Genomic DNA, 22,974 nt, shown 5'->3' with positions numbered 1-22,974 from the left:
CTACCAATATTTTTAAAATCTAAATATTTGAAACACTTAATGACATTATCAAAGTAAAGTCTTTTGACACTGAAATACTTTTACTACATTGTTGATACAAAAATAATAGAAAAAAGCCCCAAACCTGTCTGAATTTGAGCTATTGCCTTTTCATTCCAAGAAAAAAAAAATTTAAAAAGGAACATTTCTTTTGAGAAAAACTAGGGATTTTAACATGCCCAGTTTGGCCTGTCCTGAGCTGCTCCAAACATTCTAGCAAATGAGTCTTTTTCAAGGTTTCTCTGCTCAAAGTCACCATTTTTTTTACCATTTTTACACTGAAAAGTCCATATAGTTTTTGCAGTTTCATTAAGAATGCTGGGAAAAACTCTGCAATTGGAAAGTTGATTTTCAAACTATAGTTTTAGAAGTCCAGGTGCACTTTACGCTGCCTTTGCCTGAAGAAATGCATTAATTATTGCCTCAGGGATACCTGGAAACCAAATTTAGTTTCACTGAGCTAAGAAAATTACAACTATCTTTAGATGTAGCCAGTATTTTTCCATAGTTCATAGAGCTATTTTGAAGCTCTGCCATCAATCACAAAATTATATTTAAATTAGATTGTAGATTTTAAAAGCTTTGGTAGAAATAGGTAATACTGAGAGTCAGAGAGGAAAATATTTTCCATGCTGCGATCTGGAAGCAGCTGGACTTCCTGTAAGTTCAAGTCATTAATTTCATTGGCGCCATCAGTTACGTTAGACATGTAGGACCAATACCTTTCAGATAAACTATTGGAATTATGAGGGAAAGGTTTTTCATGGAATTTGAGAAAGCAGTTTTTGATTTGATATGATTTGTTGAATTCTATGTTTAGTATATCTGATCAACTATGCAATGGCTAAGGAGATCAATGGACCTCCACCAGGATCTGTGCAGTGTTTGTGTAAGAAGCAGCTGTATTTGGTTCAGGAGATCTCCTTCCATTTTCTGTTTTAAGCAAAGTGCCATCACATTGTCAGGAGAGGATGTGTCACAGAGGAATAGCTCCTTAGCATGTAAATGTTGGCTGGACTTTCATAGAGACTGATGCTGAAAGGGCAAAGTGATCCACAGACCATATTTGTTGTCAGGGCTGGTAAATGGTCAGTTTGGTCCTCAGCAAAAAGAATTAACTTTTTTATTCTTTGTTTCACAATTATGTTTTCCTTCTAGTATTCTTTTCTAGTCCTTAATGAACTACAGGAGATTAAGGGATTAAAAGCCCCAAAATAATAGCAATAAAAACCTACCACACACAATCCTAAAATAGAAAATACAGCTTATAAAATCTATTGAATGAGATTAGGATCAGTTATGCTGCAGGCTGATGGAAATATGCTAGGTTATGAATAGGGTTCTTCATGGGTTTTTTTTACCATTTTGGTGTGTGGGATAGAGTGTTCCTTTAGTTAGAGAAATAATATGTTACACCTTGCTGTTGGGAGCTTTGTGTAATGAACTTCCAACATTTTATAAAATGCTCAGATGAATGACAGTTGTAGAGCATAGTTTTAGCAGAATTTATTTCCTTGGAATCTTAAAAGCACCTGCATAAAAACAACATGTGAATCAATTAATTTTTGTTTAGTTTTAAAATTGCATAGCTTTACATTCAAGTTGCTTTATTTTTCAGGCTTATCAGTCATGACTACATGTGTGGTCTCTACAGGCAACATGTTCTCTACAGATATAGTAGACTTAGGCACATTAAATCCATAGTAGATTTATCCAGATTTAAGAACATGCATGCATGAAGAACACAAGGCAGCACAGGAGGTATTTGTAGGGCTGAGCTGCGGAGCACTGGGGAGCTAAAGGTTCCCCAGTGGTCCAGGTGATTTCCCGCACTCAGGTGTCACCCATCTAATCCCTGACTCCTACACATAGTTCAGAATTCAACCATCTCTATTTGTCCAGTGGTGAATTGCTACAGAACTAGTTGACCTCATCATTCTCTGACTGCAAAAAAAAATCTAGTGGATATATGCTGCCAGTTCTTTTAAAGTAAAAGCAAAAAAGCTGTTATGTATATCCCACATTCACTCAGATCTTGGCTTACCTATAATGTCCAATATCACCCAAGCATACAGAAAGTATACAGATCATTGTTTTCTTTCTGGGTAGTAAAAAAAGGAGAAAATACGGTGAACCATTTTGGTACCTTATATGTTTTATGCAATTTTGATGCAGTTTAGTAATTAATTTTTTAGAATCCATTCTATAAACTGCAGGTTAAACTTGTAGGGAAACAAACACTTCTTTACAGACAAGCATATTTGGAAATTGCTGCTTCCTGTTGAGTGCATTTTGAGTGAAAACATAAATGCTGTGCTTCATTTACTATGATCCAGACTTAGTATTGATTTTTCAGAAAAAAAACCCACTTGAAAAATAATCATTCTTCACTCTTTTATACTTTCTGAACTTATTTGCCTCTGTGAGTTATTAGAATTATCATTAGTAAGAACAGTAGGGCATTATTCCAATTTTGCGTGGATGGAAGTGAACTGTATGAAAAATGAGAGGTCAATAAAAATTTGTAGAAAAGTTGTATTAGCACAGATATAAAGAAACTCTGACATTTGGGTATATTTAGAAAAGGTTAGGGTGAAGATCTTATGGCAAACAGAAGAATAAAATGATGAAAAAGAGATCAGGACTGTTTGTTATTTAAAAGGCTACATCAAAATCTATTAAGAGCATGATAGTGCATGGCAGCCTGGAAGTGAAGAACATGAGTGGTCTAGCAGAAACCTCATAAGGACAGATAAGTCACTCCAAGAAGCTTTTGAGCACCTGGAACAGGCTGCACCCAGAACCAGTGGGAGTGTCCCATGCAACTCCCTTGAAGGTTGAATTTCAGGCTTTATTGGTTAGCAGGAGGCACATACACAGAGAGAACTTGCAAAGCCCCATTAAAAAAGTGCAGATTTATTAATCCAGTTGATGGTGACCTTCTGCAACACTGTATGATCTGAATTTCGCCTCTAGGTTTACTTGCACTGTGTCCACTACTGAAGATGAGCAAAGGCAGCAGACTTAGGGTCCTGTCTAGTGGCTGTTCTAATTAGGTGCGATAGCATCGCTCAAGACCTGGGAAAGTATCAGTATTCCACTTGGGTTTCTCAAATCAAACTTCACTTAGACATGCAAACTAAGGTTTGATATTTACCTGGCTTTAAGGAAAAGGTCAAATTAAATAGCTATTAGCTGTCTCCTATTAGCTTTAAAGAATTTTCTTCCAAAGGCATGAATATGTCTTTCAGAATAATTCACTTGGGGCTTGGACATTGCGATTAGGTAAATGGATTTTATACCCATTTATAAAAATAAGGGATTAAAGTGATTTACAGAATGGCACACCAGTGACTCCTTTTAAGAAGGAAGCCAAGTGTAGCCTACTTACTAACCATGCAATATTGCATGCACAAGGACTCTGTGCTTCAGTGTATACAGGGGAAGATGTTTGAATGAGTATTTTCACTGGAAAGTGTTGCTTTATGAACTGGCTTTTACAACATCAGAGAAGCCAAAATGTTGGTTATTCAGAAAATTCTTTATGTTAGAAGAAAAAAAACAACTTCCTAGAGAAAGAAAAACTTAATTCCCATCCACTTTTAATATACACCTGTTAGAGAATTAAGTTGTCTGAATTTGCTTGCATTTCACTCCTATCAATTTAAGTATACATTGTAGTGAAATTATTTAATGGAGCAGTCTGTCTTGAAGAAACCTTCTAATAGAGAAATTATTTTTTTAACTTCCTGGTTTGGCAAAAAGACATTCCTATTTAATACTGATGTAGTTTTTGAAAAAAAGTTATGAGTTATGTTATATTGATATGTATCAGACTTTGGAAAGAAAAAGTACTTGATTCAGCCAGCAAAATGAATCAGAAATAAATATACCTATATATATATATATATATATATATATATATATATATAGTAAAGTGAAAGCCCCATGAATTCCTTCCTGAGTAACTACTAAAGGAGGCATCCCAAACTCCTGCCCAGTGTCCCTGTATAACAGTTATCTCCAAACATTTTGTTAGAAAAGCTGTTTTTCTCTTCACTTACCTGTTTGGATTATGGCTGGTGCTCCCTGCCTTTGACTAGGCCAGAGGAAGGCATTGTAAGTGTAATCATCTGAGATTTGGTTACTCAGGTACACAGCTTCCAGATTTGATCTCTTGTTCTTCTGATTGGCTTGGTTTCTGGACAGAAGTTTCAATGAATAAATGAAGAAACCTAGCAAATACTGGCAGTCTCAAGTGAACTCTAACCTGCTGTGTTGTGGGGGCTGTTAGTGGGATGTTACATTGTGGTATTTCCTGCACAGGATCCCAACCTGGCAGTGCACCTGGAAAAACTGCAGCCAGTGGAAAGCACAGTGAAGTTAGCACTTGGGAACCAGGCATTCTGGCACACACAGAGAGCAAAATCCCAGCCTTTCATATCCTGGGGTTAATGAGGGCTTGCAAATGTGGTAATAGCTCTAGATATTTTGTGTGCTGTCTCTGACCATGAGCTCCCTGTAAGCCACATCCCCATCATTCCCTAAAACTCTCCTGTACTAGAGACTGTAATATGGCTGGAGTGTAAATGTCTTCCAGTTTCCTCTTCTGATACAAGTATTTCTATTTCTTCTTCCATTATACGTTAGGGCCCCCCATTTCCAGCTGACCTTTCCATTGCCCATGCCAGCAAATCTGCACATGTATTCATGGCTCCAGTTCCCCTTCCTCTAGTGGCCAAATTTTTTATTCCAAATTTAGTAATAGTAAGGCTTGGTTTATACTTGTTTCCTTTCTTTCTCTTTCCTCCTTTCTTTCTTAACTTACAAACTAAGAGAAATGAGAAGCTTTGCAAATGTGCTAAATTACTCAAATAGAAAAAAAGTTTAAATTGTGAACAGAGTGTGTTAAAATAAATTCAGTGTGAAATCTTGCAGTACTGGAATTAGGGGCAGTATTTCCAATTACACTGATATTTATTATTTCCCAACTCTCAGATTTTTACAAGTAAAGCACACATTTTTATTTCAACCTCTCAGAAAAGATCTTCCTCATTTTTGTGAAAGAAAAATCAAGTACTGATAAGTAGAGAGACTCTAGTGAAACATTGATTCATCTAGGTCCTATCATTTGAAAATTATTTTTAATAGCAAAAAATAGGTGGTATATTATCCCTTTTTGAATAAGGTCACAGGAGTGCAGCAGTAGAAACTCATTTCTGCTGACACTTTGCATCTCAGAAATTGTTCCTCTGGTTCACTAAGGAATCTTTTTGGTTTTTTATTTATTTGCCCTTGTCTGACACATTTTACCTCTACCTTGGCAGGAAAAGTCATTTCCTCCTGTGAGTAAATGACTGATAGAGGACAGATGAAAGGGCAGAAATGTGCAAGAGCCATCGAAACCTTCATTTTTGATTTTTTAATATGCTGCAGCTGTTGGCGTGGAGTGTTTCTCTTTCAGTTGAAAGCACAGCCAGCATGGGAATATTGATAGGTTTACATGAATCCTAAAGAGTCACAGCTTATTTGTATTCACTAATAATGTAGCACTTGGAGGGTACTGCCTGCATGGGTGCATTTTCAACTGGAAAAATTGTGAAGCAGCAGTAAGGATTAGTGAAAGGGATTGATGGGGACACAGAGACATTTGGAAAAACAATCTCAGATCAAGACAGTCTACAGTGAGATTTAAGTACTAGTCTCTATTTCAAAAGCTAAGGTAAACATTAATACATATCCAAGTGACTGTGATTCAGTATGGTCCCCCATGGATACATTTTGCCTTTTGAAAACCTTACCAGTTTTCTGGCAGCAATTAAGGTTCTGAAGTGTCAGTAGTTAAGTTAGTGTTACTTCCTTCAAAATCTTTGAATTCCTGTAGAAATTTATAATTTATCAGTAACTTCATCAGAAATGCAGATAATCTTAATCTCTGAAATAAGGCCACATTTGCTGAGGTAAGATTTTTGGATTTTTGAAAAAGCTAGAGACACTGGATGCTAAATGCCTGTTCAAAGTTAATCGGTACTTTTCAGTAATGGATAAGTACACCAATGCTTTAATTTTCATATTTAGTTAGAAAATTTACATTTGGCATGCAATATTGAGAATGGCAAGGAAATCCTGCACCATTTTGTTGATAAATCCACAATACAGCAAAAAATATGGAAAATCCTGCTGTGTGCTGTATTGATGATGCACATAAATATAGCAGCTTAGGCACATTCCTGCCAAGTGTTAGGCACAGCACTGCTCAGTGTTGCCTGGCTAGTGCTACCAGTACTACATTGCAGGTGTTTGACCTCCTGGAGACCAAGGTTTTTCAAATGTTAACACAACATTAACATATTCACTTTCCTAATAGCATTGCTATATCCTGTGCCTTTAGTTCTCACTAAAATATGACTATCACTTTGAAGAAAAAAAGATAAGCCATTTGGGATGTGGAGTCTAGTCTTTTATGGTATTTCAGCATGAAGCCACTTGAGGAGCCACCTTGTTTCCTTCCACATGCCCTCTGCCCCCTGTATTTCAGGTCACACAGATAAATCCAGTGTATTTTCCTTGTGCCTATGGGTTTATTGGAATACCGTAAACTCCTCCTCTTTTAGCAACCACTGCTTCCCTGGTAGCAAGGAGTTGTTGAGGCTCCCAGCTACAGCCATTGACTGATACAAGGTTAGGCCTGGAAATGTATTTTTTTTCTTTTTCTCATCTGTCGTTTTTAATGTCTAAATACTTTATTGAGATTGAGTTCTCCCTGCCTTCTTTGTCTCATAAAATGATACTGAATCAGAGAGGTCCCATGCAATGACTACTTCAGGAGCAAGCATGGTGGATTTACTTCGTCTGAAGCAGCTGGAGTGGCAGAAAGCAGGACTTGACTCAGAAGCCCACGTGTTTATCTGCCATCACCTGGCTCTGGCTCACAGCTTCACTGGCTTTGCCGTAATGCCTGGTCTCTTTGGAAACCTGTTTCTCTTTTTAGCTCTGTTCTTCATGCTGCTGTACCAAGCATCTGTGATCAGATCTCAGTCTCAGCTGAAATGGTATAAAAGTGATGTAAGTGGGTGAGGGATTTTATGTATTTATTTAACACAAAGTGTGAGTTTCCTGAAAGCCTGGGAGGCAGTGTGGCATCTTCCCTCTCTTCACTAAGATCATCATTGGCGCTTTTGTTGTCAGACATATGAGAAATAAGACATTGATTTGTTTATAAGATATGCCAAAACAACTCTGTGCACTTGTCTTGTTCTGATATAAAATTCTGATGTTAACAGAACCCTTGTTCTTCTCTTGCTACTCTTTGAATCTATATTTCTGCCATGAAAAGCAAAAATTTAGGTTCTTAGGAAAGAGGCATTTCCCCAGACATTCTCAAGCAATTCTTTCTCTTGAGTGATTCATTGCTGAAGACGCTTTCTTCTGTAGAAGAGGGTTACAAGCCCCAGCGGTTCTTGACCTGTTCAGTCCTTTATACATGGACGCCTCTCCTGACAACATGTGTGGTTGTAACAGCCTTTCTTTTAGAGTAAGCCATGAGAGCACTGTAGGAAGAGAGAGAACTGATGACAGAGAATTGCTGCTCCAACTAATGGAAATGTCTTTTTCCTTCAAGTGATTTTGTTGCTACTTTCAGTTACAAGAATTGTTATCCCAAAAGGGAGGATTGCCTGCATGCCTTCTCTGCTTTGCCTGCTGACTTCAGCTTCCCATAAGCAGTTGCAACATTGCATCATCATGCATCTTTTTACTGTATTTTATAATTTGTTTCCCTTTTATCACTATCTAGATTGGTTTTGTATGCGCAGTTTATGCTGACCATTGCACTCTTCCCCTAGTACTCCTGCCCTGGATGCAAACCCCAGCCACACCTCATTCTCTCCAAAGAACATACCCTAGCCCACAGGACAGTTTTTTAAGAACACAGTGACACTGCAGTACATGATTCTTGTGAATACAGGGAACCCGGTCATAAGTCCTGCAAACTGGGAATACTGAGTTTGAAATACCTCTGAGAGCTCTTGCTCAGGTCATGCAGGAGAATGACAGACAGAGTCTGCAGTGGCCTTTCTACAGTAAACCTTTAATCCTCCAAGAAATGGGGTGGGAAGGTACCAATAGCAGCAGCTGAGGTTGAAATTTGTCCTCTTCACTGATTTCCACCAGTAGAATTCCAAAATCATTTAATCTTCTCTGGAGTCTGTCCATGGCTTGCTGCAGACACTTACCTTATTAAGACTACTCAGACCTAGGAGCTTTTACCCACGTGTATCCTTGCTTGACTGCCAAGAAAGATTAGAAGAATAACAAACAAAATACCCTCCTGAGTGGCAACGAAATAGAGAATTATTTTCTGATTCTAAAAAATAATTGGTCAGATAGACCCACAGCAGCCTAGAAGTACAGCTCACTGGCAAACCAAAGCATAAAAGTGGGGCAGCTGGAAGATACAGATGAATGGAAGGAAATAATGAAGCATTATTGCTTCTTTTTTGGGGCAATGGGACTTCATGAAAAGATGTGCAGCATGTGTCCCTGCTCTTAGTTCAAGCATTAAAATGCTTCTGACCTTTAAGAGAAGGAGTTATTTTTTTCTAAGTACAGATTCTCTTTCTTCTAGCTTTCCACTTCCTTTCTGGAAATAACATATTATACTTGCCATTTGAGCAACCCTATCAAAGCTAGGAGAAATATTTTCTTCTAATGTATGTTGGACTCCTGATTTTAAGTCTCTTGGTGATTATCCTAAATTGTAATGGGTTTGCAAAAATGCAGGCTTTTATAGGCTTGAAAGAGAAAATGCAAACAATCATAGGTCCTCTTTACCTTCTTATTTTAGAAGCAAAATCCTGTTAATTAGATAGCAACCTTTACAGCTAATGTAATTGTATCTCCATGTCTTTTACCATGTACAGAATGCATGAATCCTCAGAAACAGCAACAAGGAAGGACTGCAGAGTACCATGACTGTGTAAGCTAGATAGTGAATAGAAAAGTTGTAGTGTAATAGATGAAAATATAGTTGCTGAGTTTAAAAAAGGTCTTTTCTGTTGATAGAATGATTTTAAAATTTTAGAATCATGTAGAAAACCCTACAAAGATACAGTTCAAGATCCTTCATTTTACAAAGCTGCATATATGAAAGTTGAGGAATGCCTGTGATTTACTAAATTCAGCTTTGCACTACCCTTTCAAGGTAAGGTGATATAATTTTAAAGATCTGCATACATCACTCCTCCTGTAGTGTACGGAGATCCTGTGACAGAATTAGGAATACACTTGACTTCCACATTTAACTTTCTTAACCCTGAGTCCTTCGTTTTCCCTCCTCACCCTTGTGCCTCCTTTACTACAAACCTCCTACAACCATCAGACAAGAGGGTCTTAAAGAAATCGATACTCTGCTGTATAACTGCAGTGAATTGCTGGAGCAGATCCATTTTGCACACAGAATAAAATCACTGCCTTGTGAATGTGTATTCTCTATACTAGCGCTGATTTTTTAAAACTGTAGTTCCCAATTACAGGAATATATTTCAAGTGGGCAGAAAAGGAGATAGTCAAGCAAACCTTAAATCTTAGTAGGAAGAAGACCCTGTAATGAGGGCTGCCAAGAGGCATTTATGTAGAGTAACTAAAACCAAATTTTTCCTTAGTGCCTCCTCCCTTCTCTGTCAAGTCTATTTTCATTGGAGATGTCTCCATTTAGTGACATGCCCACTTGGGCATGTCTTTGCTCTGTAACTCAAAACCAAGAGAAACCCACAAACCCTGCAAACAAAGCCTGAGAAAGAAGCATAGCATTGGAGCATTATTTGATTACCTCTCTGCATCTCACTGAAGAACAATTGCTTGCATGCATTTAAAATCCACAGTGCCTGCCACCACCGATTTCCCAGAGACTTTACAAATTCCCGGCAGCATGCATAAAGGGATTGAAGTTTGGAATAGGCCATTTTGATTAATCTACAGAATTCCACTAGGACTTGCAGATGTTCTATTCCAGGAAAACAAACAAACAAACAAAAAAAAAAAACACAACAAAAAAAAGAATTTAACTTAAACTGCAGCAGAGAACACAGTTTTCTGCAATTTGGCTGCTAGTTTGATTTAGATCAGTACTTGAAGAACATGCATTTACTTTAGCTGCTGTCCCTATCAAGGAATAGGGCCAAATATACATAAAATATGTATAATATAATTTATACAAACCAAATATATCACCTGGATCTGGCTAAATTACAATTTAGTTTGTAATTTTTATGTGTGAGGCAAAGTCTTTATAAGAGACTGTTTAAGATTTTGTTGAAGTCCAGACTTTTGCTTCTGAATAACTATTGTGCCACCTAGTGAGTGTTAAACAGCACTTTTAAACAGATGGAAAGATTGACTTTAAACATACTGGTGAATAAAGAAGCAAAGTATTTATTAAAATATTTTGAGAGACATGTTGAAACAAAAATTATTTTCTCTCTTTTCCTGATTATCTACTAAGGTGTTCCAATGAGGTAAAAAATACTCCACAGCATAGCATTTTGTTTGCAATTGTATTAAAGAAACACAATACATCAAAAGGATGCACACAGAGCTCTTTACCTCCCCAGCAATACAACCATTTCAATAAATTATTAGCACAATTCATAATCTTATCAATATGAAAGGATATCCCCAGATCTCGGATGATAGGAGTTTCCATTCTGTAAAACCATTAAATAAATAAATAAACTGAAAATGTTCTTTTCTGACCAACTATGACAACTTTCACTTGGCACCAAGAAAAAATGCTTTAGCATGTTGTTATGATTGCATGTGTTAAGGCAATATTTGGACAAAATAATAAGCAGTGTTTTATGTTAAAATCATTACATTCTGACAAAGTTTCTCATAAAATTTCCTTTTCCATATAAATAGTTTGTGTGCAAAAAGCTATGTAGATTTCATTAGCCTGCAGCTATTTCTTAATGATTTTTCTCCTCTAGCTGAAACCTCTCAACAGGGTTGTGGGGTTTTTTTTCTTTCACTTTTTAAGTAAACCATCTGTCCAGTGTGGGAGGATTGGGTTTGCCACAGTAGATAGCAGTAATATTTCAGTCACCAAAGCCAATAACAATAAATTTCCCTTAATAGAGCATTTTCTAGAATTCTTCCCTTTATTGCATCTTATATTAAATTGCCACACTATCCTTCATCAACAACAAAAAAAAAAGCTAAAGTGGGTAATCTGCTCTTTTAGTACCTGCATGCAGGGCCATAGTTACAGTAGAAAACCTAGTGGTCAGCCATAGTTCAGTTTAGAAACATTTACATTCTCTGATACTGCAGGGAATTTTAAATTCATGTTGTTTAACACATTTAAATGATGCATATTAGAGATCTTTCATGTAACAGGACCTGACACCAGGTCAAAATGACATCAGGAGCAGAGACTTGGATAGCTCTATGCCAGACCTTGATGTAAACTTGAATATTTTTATAATTTTTGCCTCAATGAGCAATGGAATGGAGCTCATCTTCTTTCAGCACTTTTTGTTACAAAATATCTGAGATTCAGTTCTGATCTGAGAGAAAATGAAATTAGTTTCCGTAGGTAAAAACCATACTGTTTTGAAAAGCAGAAAGCTGTGGTCTGAGGGGGCTTTTTTACACTTTGTTGTTTTTGTTTGGGCTATTTATTTTCCCTCCATGAAAAGTATTTCCAGAAAAAAAAAATTTCAATTTTTTCATTTCAAGGCTTGACAGACAGTTTGTCATTTCATTTTCTTCTTGCAGACAAATGAAATTGAAAAGATTGTGTCAGGTGTCAGGTGAGCTTCTTTAGAGCTCAGTTTCCAGGCTCTTTGAATTCTTTGATACTTGAAAAGTGTTTGTACTCTGTTCCAGTTTCCTCTGGAGGTATATTGTGTAGTGAGCAAACAGAAAAAGCAAAAGTTTATATTTGTTAAAAGCATAATCAATTTATTACTTCATTTTAAAGTAGTTCCTTTAAGATAGTAAAGAGGTCTGCTTATGAGGTTTTTTGTTCCCTGTAAAGGTTCTTAATGGCCAATATTCACCTTAAATATGGAATTTAAATGCATGCAAGTATTACTAAAAGTAGGGCAAGATGAGAAATATAGTAACATTTGTTCGCTTTATCTAGCATTGACAACAAGCTCTTCTCGATATCAAAATTCTCAAACATTATTATTTTTATAGAGGAGGATGCCATTTCAGTAAGAGGAGAAATCACTTACAAGGCTTGGGGTTTTTTTCTCTTTACACACTATTTTTCCATGTTGATTCAAGGTATTCTAGCATTTAACAACAGCTAGGAGAATGATATAATTAAGCCTAAGAGTTCCCATTACTTTATTTCACGTAGTCAATGTTTTAATGTGACTCTGAATATCTCATTGGGAGGATTATCTGTGGAGTCAATGGACAGCATTTCATAAAGAGAGAGCTGAAAATCTAGATCATGGCTCTGATCCAACATTATACTAATTAAGAAAATACTAATAAATCCCAGGTTTAAAAGTGCATATACAATAAAATATTGAAATGAAGTCTCTAAGATGGACAGATTTTATTCAAAGGAAAAAATATGCACTAGTCACAAATAGAGGAGATAATTGAATGGCATGTATTCTAATTTAAATCTAATACCACATTTACATTCAGTGTAGTAATAAACCCTTTTTCCAAGCTTTCCTGTCCCCAGATACCTGCAAAGTCAGTTTGCAGTGGTTTGCTCAAAGTGAGTAAAACTCTCAGTATTTGTAATTCTTACTAACTTCAGGCTGCATGTCTGTTTCCTCCAATATCAATTAGACAGATAGGGTGTAATTCTAATAAATCTTGCTGGAACTGCCTGGAATTTAAATAATTTCCTCTCTTTATAGAATTGCACCTCATAGATTTAACTGAGCTCATAGTCAATATTTACTGTAATCTTAATTAGGCAAGAATTGATTTGCTCTGGTTTTCAAGCATTTGAAGAGTGTAGACATGTCCAAGCTCAGGCTTTTGAAGATTTCACTTAGTTCTGTATTAATTGTTTAGACAATAATCACTAAGTGCACTTGTCCAGGAAAGAAAAGTACCTTTCCTTCAGCAAGTCTGCTGCTTCTGTGAGAAACCTGCACTGCCCTGAAGCCATATCACAACTGAGATTAGCAGCTCATTTCTGAAACTTCTAGGAATCATTTTAGGGATTTCAAGATAGGATTATTTTGAAACTGAAAGTCGTGGTGTGAACGAGTATTGGGTCACTGAGTGAATAAATAATAAATAGTACAGAAACACTTATTCAGTAAATCTGTGAAAATCGCTGGCCTTTAACTATGCAGACTAGGATGGTTATAGATGGTATATTTGTAAAAAAAAAAAATATGCAAGAGAATTAAACAGGTTTTGTAATAAATTCAATCTTTAATGCAAGTCTTAAGTGAAAGAGATCAGAAATGCATATCTGGATTTTTGCACAGATGCAACGTCTGAGATTTTTCCTCTCTGGTCCTAATGGTAACACAGTATTTATTCTTATTTTCGAGGCCATGTAAATAAGCAGATGTTTCCACTGAAACCACTGGCCATGAAAATTCATTACTATTCAAAGTTACATTTCTATCATAATGCAAAAACCCCCAGTGAAGGGTTCATACTACAAGAGGTAAGGTGCTTGGAAGAGCAAATTCTGTAAATGCAAACAGAGCTTAAGCAATCAGGTGCCCAGAGAATGTTGCAGGTATGGCTGGGCTATATGAACATAAGTCTCTCAGTCCTAGTGAAGGAGATGGGAGATGTTTGGCAAAAGCTATCTGGCAAATTAAGGCATAGAAGGGGCTATTGCCATGGCCCAGCTTTAGACAGTGTATTTCCTGGCTGTGCCAGGTACACAGTCTTGAGTACTCCCGGTCTGGCATCCTTAGGTGTCCCAGCAGGAACAACTGAGGTAGCATCCCCTTGCCTCTGCCCCCCAGGAGGGATGCTCCCGTCTTCTGACTGCAGGGCTGCAAGGGAGATGAATCAGGTGCCTCATTAGTGCTGTGCATTAGGTTCTCTATACACTCTTCAAAGCAATGAAAACGACCCATATGATTAGAGAAATGAGTTCCTGATTTGCTCATGCTAGACCTCACACTAGCAGCAGAAAAAGAGTAAGCAAATAATGAGCAAATCTAATTCATTAATCACAAAAGTTATTTTAAAGCACTAGCATTTAATTTAGGTGATTTTAGTAAACAAAACATATTTGTGGATGAAGAATGGAAGAGCTTGGGTTGAAGTGTTACTGGGATATGTTTGACTGAACTTTATCTGTATCAAGTGGACAGCTAATTACAGTCTTCCCTTATAACAATATTTGGAATAATGTGACAAAATTATGTGTATATGTAGCTGCAGATATATGTGTATACACATAAGGGTATCTATACATATGTTTTCATCTGCAGCTATATATACATATACTTGTCACATTATATGTGACATACATTTGTATGTGGATATGTCTATGTGTACATGTATATGACAATCAGTCATTTGTTTTATCTACTGTGAATGTGCAAGACAGTTGTCAGGATTTTTGCTAGTGTGCTTGATTTCTGTGGTTCTGTATTATTCTGCAAAGAAGCAAAACTCTATTTAGTGTAATAGATTCAATATCAATTGAAGTTAGAATGGTAAATCTGAGGTTGTGTTCACTGATGATTACACTGTGCTTCCTGTTGTCACATAAACATTCATATGGAATCCTTTACTTTCTGCTACACTAACTTCTACTGGTATGAGCTACTATAAATGTAAAACTGTGAATGCTTTCATCTTCATTTTTTCCATTACAAGTTGTCTTGGTTTTGAAAGACAGGTGTCTGCTAAGGAAGGCAGAAGCCTCCCTTGAAGTGGCAGATGTAACCCCTTTCCCTCCGAGTTATTATAATTTTGAAATCAAGGGCCTTTAGGCAAAGATGTGGGAAAATAGGAATAACAGTTCTTTACTATTATATATCTATATGTGTATAACCAGTCAAACAAAACAACAATAACTATGGCAGTAACAGCAAACAATCACAAACCCAGTGCCAGCCTTCTCGGCTGTCGGGCCCTTTCCCCTCGGGTGCAGTTCCGCTCGCAGCCGGCAGGGGCGCTGGCGGCTCCCGGTGAGCAGGGCAGGTGCGATGGTTCCCCCGCGGCTGCAGGGGGCGCTCCGGAGCGAGCTCGGGGAGCACGCGGCTCTGGTGCCCCGGGATCACGGGGAAGGATGGAACAAAGGCTTCACAAACCCCTGGGCAGCTGATCCCGGTGTCCGGCTGGACTCTCGGGAACAGCAGGCTGCAGCGGCAGGCTGGAGCAGCAGGGACGAGCACAAATCCCGGGTGGCATACGAGATGTATCCAAACGGAGAACCCCCCAGAGGTCAGGCAGGCAGGGCGAGCACGGCTACAACGCAGCGAAGGCTCGAAGCAGCAGCGGGGCAGGGCGGCCACAGCCCAGCCTCCAGCAGGGCAGGGAAAGCAGCTTTTGGGATCCCGGCGTTGTTTCCAGCAGAAAGAAAAATGGCCAAAAAAAAAAAAAAGAACCAGCAGCTCCTTTCTCTGCAGCTTCTCTCTCTGGACGATGGTGAAACAAAGGAGTAGCCAGGCCCACCCCACCCCCAATGGGCAGCTCTTTTGTCTTTCTTAAGTACCAGCCATTTGTCCCCTAGCAACATGCATATGGGAAAAAATTCCTTTAACAGGAAAAAAAAAACTAGGACTAAACTAAAACCCCAACACAAGTTTTTAAAATTCTTTATTGTATTTTGAAAAAAACCAACAAAAACAACAAAAAAACCCCCTCCATGTGCTGTGAAAAATTGTTATACATAATCTTGATAATAATCTTAAGAAGACTTTACAATTCAGATATATATTTTTATTTTACCAAATAATAGTTTTGGAACAAAGTATATGTGCTAGTTTAGGTAACTGTATTAAGCATTCTGAAGGCTTCCTTTCTCTGTGTTGTAAAAGACTTTTATAAATCACTGCATGGAGCTCTCTGCTGTTTAGGCTAATGTGTGTATAAGAGCAATGCAGAAGAAAATGGAAAAATAAGGTAAGCAATTTTCTTGGCTCTGTAAACAGATGCAATGTGAAATTCTTCAGCCGTAAAGGCTTGCTAGTTTTGAGCTCACAGATTGCCAAGCCCATAGAGTGCCACCTCACTTCCCAGGAAGTGCTTCTTAGAGCCCTTTAAAGACAGCAAGAAAAATAGGCTTCTTGAATAGGGAGGTTTAAGGAAAAGAGAAATTTTGGTAAAATGTGGAGTAGTCACAAAAGTATTTAAATATGAAATAAGCAGAGAGAAATTCAATGCACTGAAAATGTGTGACAGAACTGTTACTACCGTCTATTCTTGCTTTCTATTTACAGTAGTGTGCAATAAATTAGACTAGTCATGAAATTCAGGGTTTTAAATCTGGGTTATACCTATTTATTGAAATAATTGACCATTTCTGTAGATGCTTCCTACCCTTCCTGTTGGTCGTAGTGGGATATCTAATATGTCACTCCCTCTGGCTGGGCAGAGAGCAGAGGTGTGCTGGATGGATGTGTATGAAAGTCTGTGTAGCCACTGCCTGTACTGGGCCTCTACTTTTCCTGAATAATCTTGGGAAGTGTGCATTGCGTCTGGTGGTCTCTGGCCTGTACCTTTCATAAGAACCTATTAAAAAGCAGAAACAAGAACAAAAAGACTCAAATCCACAGGGAATACCATTACTATGATCTTAGGTAAGCAATTATATATCCTTAGACTAAAAGGAGTTTCCTTTGCTACTCCCTGGCTTGAAATTGTAATGGAGTATATCATACCAATGATTTGTAAATTCTTATAATAAAGATTATAAATAAAATAAATAAAATAAAAATATAAATTCCTATAATCATTTCACAGTTTGGTTGGTTTGCCTCACTCAGACAGTGCTGCCCTGTTTGTTTTACCCAAGTATATGTGGCTGCTTTCCCACTTGGTCACACATCTTTCTGTCTGAGCTTGGCTTGCTGGGCAGGTGCTGGTGGCTGCACTGTGAATCCCGCTGTCGTCTCGTCAAGCCCAGGACACTCTTTCCCTGTAGCACTTCTTATACAGAAAGCAGAAACTTCATGGCAGCTTTGGAAAATTATGGATAACATAGCTTGCCTTGGCTTCCTAAAGGCAAGAAAATCCTGTTGTGCTGATCTGGTATGTTATAGTGGTGGTGGTGGTAGTGATATTATCTTTTTTTTTTTTTTTTTTTTTGCAGATGAACATATGATTAATACATTTTTTATTGAATTAAATTGTTCAATTACAGGAGCTTGTAGAAGAGGCAGAATAACAAAAGACTGTACTAATCATCTCACTAGTACTTCCATTTTATCAAATAGTTCAGTCAAAGTGAGTTTAGGACTCCCTTTAATCCCTGCGGAGTTTAAAAAGCCGAGTTTCATATGTAGGATTGCATTGGACAGCAGGAGGTATGGAGAGATGTGGGTTGTTCTCAGTTTCTCCTCTTCCTCAGTTACTGGACTGCTATGGACTGTTTGGGTTTTCATTGAAACAATGACTTAGAAAAGTTACTTTGAAGTCCAGATGTGAAAGAACTGACCTGAGAAAGAAAGGTTTGGTTCCAGCACTTCTTCAGTGTCTGAAAGACTGCAGCTGAATTATGATGTTCCCAGGACTCTTCATCATGAGTCTTTTGAAACATGGCATTTCTGAAAGGATTTATCGGTAAATTTACGCTGAAACTCCATTTCAAAGTCTGCAATTAAACAGAATTCACAGTTGTTTTATGCACTTAGTAATAGATAGTGTGGCATTTACATATTAATTTTGCAAGATTATTTGTATCACTTATGTGGTATTTGTTTTGGACTTCCAAGGTTAACACTCAGATTAGTTCATGGTTGTGTTACACAATGAAAATAGGAATTACTACCAAACTGATAGCTATTTTTATTTCTTAGTATTACTGTTATTTTTACCATCCCTTCTAAGTGATATTGTTTTTCATTCTATGCATTGTAGTGGACATTTGATCTCCTTTATCAATATATTCTTCCTGGTCTGTTCTTGTGTATTAGAAGACACCAGCTTGTCTTTTTTAATGAAAAAGCAGCATAATTATATCATTGCCTGATGTACCTGTCAGACTTCTCAACAATTACTTGACTATGTTGGCTGTTACCTTACGAAGGTCTTAGAAATTTATGGCTGCAGAGCGGATGCTTTCTGGCTTTCATTCTCTGCTCTCTGTCCCTAGTGTGAATGAAGGAAGATCTGCACCCTATAACATTAATAATTTCTGGCATATATTTAGCAAATATCATTATTTGAGATGTCTCTCATACTATTCTGGTTTTGACCTCATCCTGTCTGACAGCTCTGGAAAAAATGCCTGCTTCCTAAATAAAACATTGCAAGAAGGATAGTTTCCAGCAGTCCTGTCTTACCATTTTTCATTTTAGAAGTTGAGCTGCTCTGAGTTTTCAATCATTCTATGAGGAAAAGACTTAAAATTTAACTATGTGATTTACCAGAGCAATATTTATTCATTATTATTGTGTTCGTATTCTATGTTATACAATGATGAATGCATTAAAAGTGGACTGAATTAGACCATAATATGGCATCTTCATTGTAACCTTGTGTTCCTATAAATCAAAAGAAACAATAATACCTCATTTACACTGGACATTAAAATAGGGGAGAGGGTTGTGTTAGTTATTGTGCATGAGTGAAGGAAAAGAATTGGTGATCTATTTATTGCATATGTCAAAGAAACTGCACCATTGAAAGTCACAGTGTCTTATGGCTTGGTAACAAAACCAAGTACAGTTCAAGGGAAAGCAGAATTTAGAAATTAATTAGAAAAACAGAATCAAACCTTCCTCTTTTGCATAAGTTTTTTTGTGTAAGACCAGTGTATTGTGATACGCATTATTATTTCATGCCATAATATATTGACTCTGGAAGGACTCACATTTAGAAAACAAACAAACATAGATAGCATATTTTGCTCAACATTTACAGTCAATAATAGACTTTTTCATCAGAATCTTTGCTTTTGATGGAATAATTAATTTATTACTATGGATCCAGTCAGCTGACTAGAGAAGCCAATGAAATAAGAGAAATGCAAATTCCTACTCTGAGCATGTTTTCATTTTATGTTAGTATTTGGGGAAAAGGATTAAAGCTTAGTTATTAATCCCTTTCATGCTTTTTCCCCTATTTTCCTAAAGTGTTTAATGATTGCTTTGACATACATCTGCCAAAGTTTTTTTTCCTGACTCTAGAGACCATACTTTCAAAGGAACTTTTACCGTGTGTTGCCCCCAAAGAAATTTTGATGTCATTAGATGTCCAAAATCCTTAGTCCCAGTATAAAAATGTGCATGAAAAAAATGAATAGTGGCATGTGCAAAAAGTGCTAATGAGAAGTTTTACTACTTGTATCAGATAGCTGAAAGGTAGATGAAAATGGGAAGAGCTTTGCAGCCCCACAGGTTAGAGTAGCTTGACATAATGAAATGATGCTGGCTTGTATCTCCATAGTTTAAGGAAAGGCAGAACAATATTTTTGTCTGTCATCAGCTATAGCTGGAGGTAGCAGAGGCTGGGATTCTGTTTTGCTAGAGCCAGGATAGCACTGGGGACCAGTATTGATTGGAACTTGGAAGATTTGTGGTTTCATATGATTGGAACTTAGTTTTTGAAGGCTTCAGGATAGTGGATCCAGCAGGGAGTGTTTTAATTCAGAGTTAGTCAAGGGGCATTTTAATACTACTGTGGGTTCAAATTCTCCTGGGATTTTGGTTCTTCTGTCATTGAATGTTTGTAAGGAAACACAATGTGATCAATACAAAGAGCTCAGATTAATCACAGTCTGGAAGCTGAGTACTATCACATACATGTTTGACTTGAAATGTGTCACAAGCAGCTTGGCTTTTTAAAGACATCTTTCAGAGTGCTAAAGTGATTTTATATACAAGTATGAGTGTAGGAGCTTTGGGTGGGTTGGACGGTCGGGACGGATGGAGACGAGAGATCTCTGAAGTCAGATCTTGGAACATGCGGTTTATTGCAAAGGGCGTGGGTATAGGGGCACTGCTTAGAGCTGCCAGCCGCAGCTTGGAGCAGGCCCAAGAGAGCAAGAGTGTAAAAGTAAGAGCAAGTAGGTAAGAGTGGAGTAAGAGTGAGCGAAGAGGAGATAAGTAAGAGAGTAAGCGGGTAAGGGAGAAGTAGAGTGGATAGGTCGTGAAGTCCTGGTTACAATACAATAAATCATCTTCTGTACTGAATATTCTAATTTCCACTAACCAATCTAATACAAGATACAAATCCTATAGTATTTACATACAGCCTATAAGAATTGTTATATTACCATAGAGTGTTACATCTTAACTCCTAAAAACTACTCTTTGGACCCCTTCTGCTGAGCTAGTAGGGTCTGCTCTGACCCATGGACCTGCCTGCAAGCAGAGGGTATTGTTCAATCTAAAGGGGATTACCTTCAGTCGGCCATACCATTGTTTTCCAGTTGTTCAGTAACTAAGACTTGGTATCTCAAAGGTGGCCTTCATTTCGATGTCGCTTATAGTTTTCATATTCCCAAAATCTTTTGTCAGGCAGTCATATTTATAAGGCTTTCCTGTTTCATCTTCCCCAACATATGAGGACTATTATTTATTTAACATCTTCACCTGTTCACTTGATTTTTGTTTGGTTTTTCTCTGCTGCAGACTATGTCAGACAGCCACAATGATCATGCAAAATAACAGTTCATCCTCGCCCCTGTTTCCAAATGTGAGCTCGTTCTGGAAGAGAGATTCACGTGGACTGGGACTCCTTGATGAAGCAGCATCACTCATTGGCAGCTATGATTTCCCTCAGACCACAGAGAGTTTTCCCTTCTCCACTGTGGAATCAACAAACATGACCCTAAATGCCACAAGCAAAGACCCTCTGGGTGGACACACTGTCTGGCAAGTAGTTTTGATTGCTTTCCTCACTGGGATCCTTGCACTGGTGACCATCATAGGAAACATCTTAGTGATTGTTGCATTTAAGGTTAACAAACAACTGAAAACAGTCAACAACTACTTCTTGTTGAGCCTTGCTTGTGCAGATTTGATCATCGGTGTTCTTTCCATGAATCTTTATACCACATACATCATCATGGACCACTGGGCTTTGGGAAGCGTAGCCTGTGATCTTTGGCTCTCCATTGACTATGTCGCCAGTAATGCCTCTGTCATGAATCTCCTTGTTATAAGTTTTGACAGGTATTTTTCCATCACTAGGCCACTAACATACAGAGCCAAACGAACAACCAAAAGGGCTGGGGTGATGATTGGTTTAGCATGGATCGTCTCTTTTGTTCTTTGGGCCCCTGCCATCTTGTTTTGGCAGTATTTTGTTGGGGAGAGGACTGTGCCTCCTGATGAATGTTTCATCCAGTTTCTAACTGAACCTATCATCACTTTTGGCACTGCCATAGCTGCCTTTTATTTGCCAGTCACCATTATGAGTATTTTGTATTGGAGGATCTACAAGGAGACGGAGAAACGCACCAAAGAGTTAGCAGGGCTACAGGCTTCAGGCAGTGAAGCAGAGGCAGCACGCTTTGTACACCAGACCGGCAGCTCTCGGAGCTGCAGCAGCTATGAGTTGCAACGGCAGAGCATGAAACGCTCCACCCGAAAGAAATACAGACGCTGCCACTTCTGGCTCACAATGAAGAGCTGGGAACCCAACACAGATCAGGGGGACCAAGAGCATAGCAGCAGTGATAGCTGGAACAACAACGATGCTGCTGCCTCCCTTGAAAATTCAGCCTCCTCTGACGAAGAAGACATTGCTGCAGAGACCAGAGCCATCTATTCAATTGTGCTGAAGCTTCCTGGTCACAGTGCTATCCTCAATTCCACAAAACTACCCTCCTCAGAAGATTTGCATGAGTCAGGGGATGAACTGCAGAAATCCGACACAGAATCGAAGGAAAAGAAACCTAAAAAGTTGCACCCTCCCAAAAGTGTTCAGGATGGTGGAAATTTCCAAAAGAGCTTTACTAAGCTTCCAATTGAACCAGAGTCAGAAGAGACAACCACAGCTTCTGATGGCGTCTCGTCAGTGACCAAGACATCGACAGCCCTGCCCTTGTCCTTTAAGGAAGCAACCCTGGCAAAAAAGTTTGCCTTGAAGACCAGAAGTCAGATCACAAAACGAAAACGAATGTCACTTATCAAAGAAAAGAAAGCAGCACAGACACTCAGTGCCATTTTGTTTGCCTTCATCATTACCTGGACCCCATATAACATCATGGTTCTGGTGAACACCTTTTGCAGCTGTATCCCCAAAACTTTCTGGCACCTGGGGTATTGGCTTTGCTACATCAATAGCACAGTGAACCCCATGTGCTATGCACTGTGTAACAAAACATTCAGAAACACTTTCAAGATGCTGCTGCTGTGCCAGTGTGACAAACGAAAACGACGCAAACAGCAGTATCAGCAACGGCAGTCCGTCATTTTTCATAAGCGGATCCCTAGGGAGGCTTCATAGAATAGTATTTTTAAACAAGTAAAAAAATAACGAAGCAGGGATAGGATGGGATGGGATGGGATGGGATGGGATGGGATGGGATGGGATGGGATGGGATGGGATGGGATGGGATGGGATAGGACAGAACAAGATGGCACGGGACAGGGCAGGATAGTAAGGGATGGGACGGAACGGGTTAGGGTGGGGGGGTGGTTCCAGGGTGCTGTGATTCTATCATTTAAACATCAAGATGTGAAAGCAGCTGCCAGGCTTATTTATCTTTCAATAAATCCCGTTTAATATAAAAATCAATCCACATTAAGAAACTTCAACATTTTTACTAAGGAGTGAAAGGTTTAATAAAGTTTTCCTACAAAT

General features: G+C 38.2%; 1 protein-coding gene across 2 annotated transcripts in view; it reads left to right on the top strand.

Moving 5' to 3' along the window:
• Positions 1-22,657, top strand: part of CHRM3 (cholinergic receptor muscarinic 3) — a 265,214-nt gene extending 242,557 nt beyond the window's left edge. For both annotated transcript variants that reach the window (XM_048299138.1, XM_048299139.1), the window contains one exon: positions 20,796-22,657. In XM_048299138.1, the coding sequence (XP_048155095.1) occupies positions 20,815-22,617 (1,803 nt within the window). In that variant the 5' untranslated portion in view covers positions 20,796-20,814 and the 3' untranslated portion in view covers positions 22,618-22,657. The remainder of the gene's footprint in view (positions 1-20,795) is intronic.
• Positions 22,658-22,974: the final 317 nt, after the last annotated feature.

Source organism: Corvus hawaiiensis, chromosome 3 (genome assembly GCF_020740725.1).
Source record: "Corvus hawaiiensis isolate bCorHaw1 chromosome 3, bCorHaw1.pri.cur, whole genome shotgun sequence".
Taxonomy (NCBI): domain Eukaryota; kingdom Metazoa; phylum Chordata; class Aves; order Passeriformes; family Corvidae; genus Corvus; species Corvus hawaiiensis.
Note: the sequence above shows the minus strand (reverse complement) of the source record. Positions and strands in the feature narration are given on the sequence as shown.